A 3890-nucleotide genomic window follows, 5' to 3' on the forward strand; every position below is an offset into this window, starting at 1 on the left:
ACCATGGTAATAAATTCTCACTTCCATTCTTGAATCTGATCCCAGCGGCAGGTATCAACAGGCCACTGAAGCTGGGTTCTGTTGGTAGGAAAAGCATCGTATGTAGTTGTTGGGATATTGTGATGGCTGGTTTCCCCCACGGATTTCACAAGACAGGAAAGAGTAGCATCAGACACAAAATCCTCAGGCCAGACGATGCTGCATCTCTGAGCTTGTTCCTTCATTTAGAATTTAGACATAGCCAATACCCAGATTTAAAACACTCAGTTTTCTTCTTAAGAATATACAGAAAGATTTAGCTCCATAAATACTGGCTTTTCTCAATCCATTAGGAATAACACGCGCAAACGTATGTGTCTATGTGTATACAAAGGAGCCCTCATGGCACAATGGCTAAGTTGTGACCTAACCAAACTAAAAGGTTGGCAGTTTAAACCCACCCAGTGTCTCTATGGGAAAAACATCTCACAATCTGCTCCTGTAAAGATTACTGCCTAGAAAACCCTATAGGGCAGGTCTACTCTGTCACAAGAGGTAGCCATGAGTCAGAATCCACTCGAAGGCCTACAACAACAACATGTGTATATATAAGTCTCTACATATATATCAGCATGTATTATAAACAGTATTCTAGAATAATGATTTCTAACTTGTTAGGAAAAAAATTAATATATCTATATCTATATAACCTACAGATATGGATATAGGGTCACTATGCGTTGGAATTGACAGCAACAGGTTTTTGGTATGGATATGGATATAGATATAGCTATATATATATATACACACACACACTGTATTTTTACGCAAATAATGCATATGTTCTACGTTTGCCAACCGTGCTCTTCCCTCTCCTCCCCCCCGCCACCCTGAACTACTAAGCCCACTATGCTAATTTTTTTACAGCAACATGTTAAAAAAAAGAATTGGCATAATGCACTTAGGAAAATACCTCTCAAGGGTACCTCTCAGGGGTATGTGCTGTTGGCAAACAAACATAGAAGGAGCTCATTATCTGTTTAAGAATACAGTAGTAATGTGATGTTATAATAACTCTTCCATTCCCTTAAGGATCATATGTTTATAATTAAATTATAGTGAATTATGATTTATTTTATTTCTTAATATAACTAAAATTAATGTGATGAATCATGCAATATCTTCAGAAGAATTCACTTCATTCCACTCAAGACACTAGGAAAGATGCACAAATAAATCGCTTTTCTTTAGATATTGCAAAAAAAAACAGGACAGAGAAGCTTGGCCATAGAGATATTTTGAGTAACCACAAAGAAAGAAATCCATATGGTGCATGAACAATACCATCTTCCCATCCGCAGCCATCCACGTTGTGGCGCATTTGTTCAACCTGGAGCGCTACCACTGGGGCCAGTCCCCGGATGCAGAGGGACTTACGGCCGCACTGTCCAAACTTGGCAGCGCCCCAAATGAGAGCTACCTCAATCCCATCCGGACCTATAGCACGGTGAGTCTTCCACGTGCGCCAGCTAGATTTTCTCATCTGAAAACCCTTCCTTGTTAGATCCCTTTATCAGGAACACTGATTCAAAGGCTTTTTATAAAAGAGCGTGAGAGAAGTTTCTGCTAAATGTAGCATCCATTCCGCCTTTTTCAAAAAAGTGGCTTTTACAGCTGTAGATGTTGCCAAGAGGTTATGAGCAAGAGAAAAACATGCCACTTAATTAGTTTATACAAAAATAAATAAGTGCACTTAAACAGGAAATGCAGTAAACCTGTTAAAACCCTAATATTTTACATTTTAAAAGCCACTTGTGATTGGATACTTCTTTTTGCTGATGCTAGACTCATAAAGAAAGTGAAGTGCCATCTAAATCCGGGGATTATAAATTGGATGTCTTCATTTTCAATTTGCAAATTGTTTTTAGGATCTCTTCTCCTATTCCTCATATTTGCAATACATTTAAAGAGCTGATTTGCCAAATCAGATACTGGGCGAAGTAGCTAATTTCATAAAGAGACCTGCCTGACCAGTGACATCATTGATGCTAATTAAAGGGGTGCACAGGATGGCAACACTTGTGGGGAACAAAGAGAAAACCAAAAATGTAGCCACAGTGATCCACTTTTGAGATGAATACATCCCCCTCCCTTCATCTACCCCCATTCTACCTCTTTCTTCGGGGTTGATCTAAACCTTTTGCCATGTACTACCATATTGGAATATGCATCCAGCATGCTGACCAGTTGACCAATATTAAAAAATCTGTATTTCCCAGGAAGTGCCAATATACTCCAGAAATGGAGAGCTCTTCATTACTATCTGGGCAATTGTCTTTAAGTAGCCATTGTGCCATTTCAGGTCCGCATAAGCAAAATGCAAAGTCTCTGTTTGGGTAAATTCCTCCGTGTCATATTTCCTAGTTATCCTAAGAAGAGTGTTCATATCAGACCATTGATCAAGTAGAGCTACCTTTTCCTGGCTAACAACAATGAGAAGCACAAATTTGAGAGTTATAAATCAAAACTGCAGATGCCCTGGCATGCTGGCATGCCTTTGGTGTCCCTCAGTTGAACTGCAGCATTTATCTGGGTTCCTATTAGGGTTAACTCTGTTTTCTACCAAGGCTCTGGAAAGTTCATTGCTACACACACCCAACAATGAATCTCAGTGTTTTGAAGAGACTATATAATAAATAGTATGGGATACCTCCCTCTTTTAAAGCCATTTAACAAGATGATTAAGCTGCTCCCAATATAGTTATTTGAAATTTTTAGAAGCAATATACTATGTCAAGCACCAGTTAAGCTCAGGAAACCCTCTAATTTGGGATATTTGGAGAAAAATGTGTATCAATAACACAGTATGTACATTACGGACTATTTCTAAGGAGACACAGTGGGATTACTTTAGACGATTCGTTGCAGCTCAGATCAGTCTATGAATGTGTTGCAAGAAAAGGTAAGCAGGGATTTGCTTTAATAAGCAAAGAAGAATGATTTGAAACTAGCACACCATATGATGTAACTGGATTTCTAAAACACCTGAGTATACTTGAAAAAAAAATTGTTTAAATGTTTTAGACATACCTTTTCAATTTTATTTCTACTGTTTGCTTTATGAAGGAAAATAAATAAATAAATAATGGAGAAGTCCCTGTCCAAATTATGTGGAGATCTCAAAGCAGCCCAAATTAATGAGGTTTTACTGACAAAAGATCTAGTGTGAGTTTATTGAGCTGATGGTCGTCCCAACGATGATAACACAATGTCTGAATACTAATGACTTGGCAAGGATATGGGGAACTCATGATAAAAAACAAAACGCTCTGTGATTCACCTTCTGAAAGGTTTTAACCATCCCCTGCACTTACAGGTCAGAACGCTGGCCTTTTGGCAGTGCCCACCAAATAAGAATAGCTGCACCTTTATTGATCACCTAGGATTTATGCGGCCTCATCCCAGGCCTCCTGGGGTAATGTGAAAGAAGTGCCAGTCATGGTCCTTCCAATTAAAGAGCAAGGGCAAGGAATATCTACCAGAGGAACGGAACGTGCAGCTGCTTTATTAGGAATGCCCCTAAGGAACCGTTCAAAAAAAGTGCTTATTAATGTTAAGACACAATTAAGCGTGGTAATCCACAATTTTATTTTAAATATTAAAATCTTAAAACTCAGATTTATTTTGCAGTCATTTACTTTAAAATGCACTTTTCCTGTCTTTTCCAAATTTTGATGCCATATAAGTTTGATGAAATTTGCTTTATATGAGAATTGCTTTATATGAATGAAAAAATATGTTATTCATGAAATGGCGTTTTATAAAATTTGAGCAAAGCTAATGTCCAGTCCTTGGGTGGCACAAACGGTTAAGTGCTCAACTACTAACCAAAAGGTTGGTGGTCTGAACCC

General features: G+C 38.2%; 1 protein-coding gene across 1 annotated transcript in view; it reads left to right on the forward strand.

Annotated features, from left to right (window-relative positions):
• NOX3 (NADPH oxidase 3) overlaps positions 1-3890 on the forward strand; it is a 64287-nt gene that overhangs the window by 10891 nt on the left and 49506 nt on the right. The window contains exons 5-6 of the mRNA XM_023728310.1: positions 1341-1538; positions 2342-2375. Of these exons, the coding sequence (XP_023584078.1) occupies positions 1341-1538; positions 2342-2375 (232 nt within the window). The remainder of the gene's footprint in view (positions 1-1340; positions 1539-2341; positions 2376-3890) is intronic.

The sequence above is a fragment of the Trichechus manatus genome, unplaced genomic scaffold, assembly GCF_000243295.1.
Source record: "Trichechus manatus latirostris isolate Lorelei unplaced genomic scaffold, TriManLat1.0 scaffold00002, whole genome shotgun sequence".
Classification (NCBI taxonomy): domain Eukaryota; kingdom Metazoa; phylum Chordata; class Mammalia; order Sirenia; family Trichechidae; genus Trichechus; species Trichechus manatus.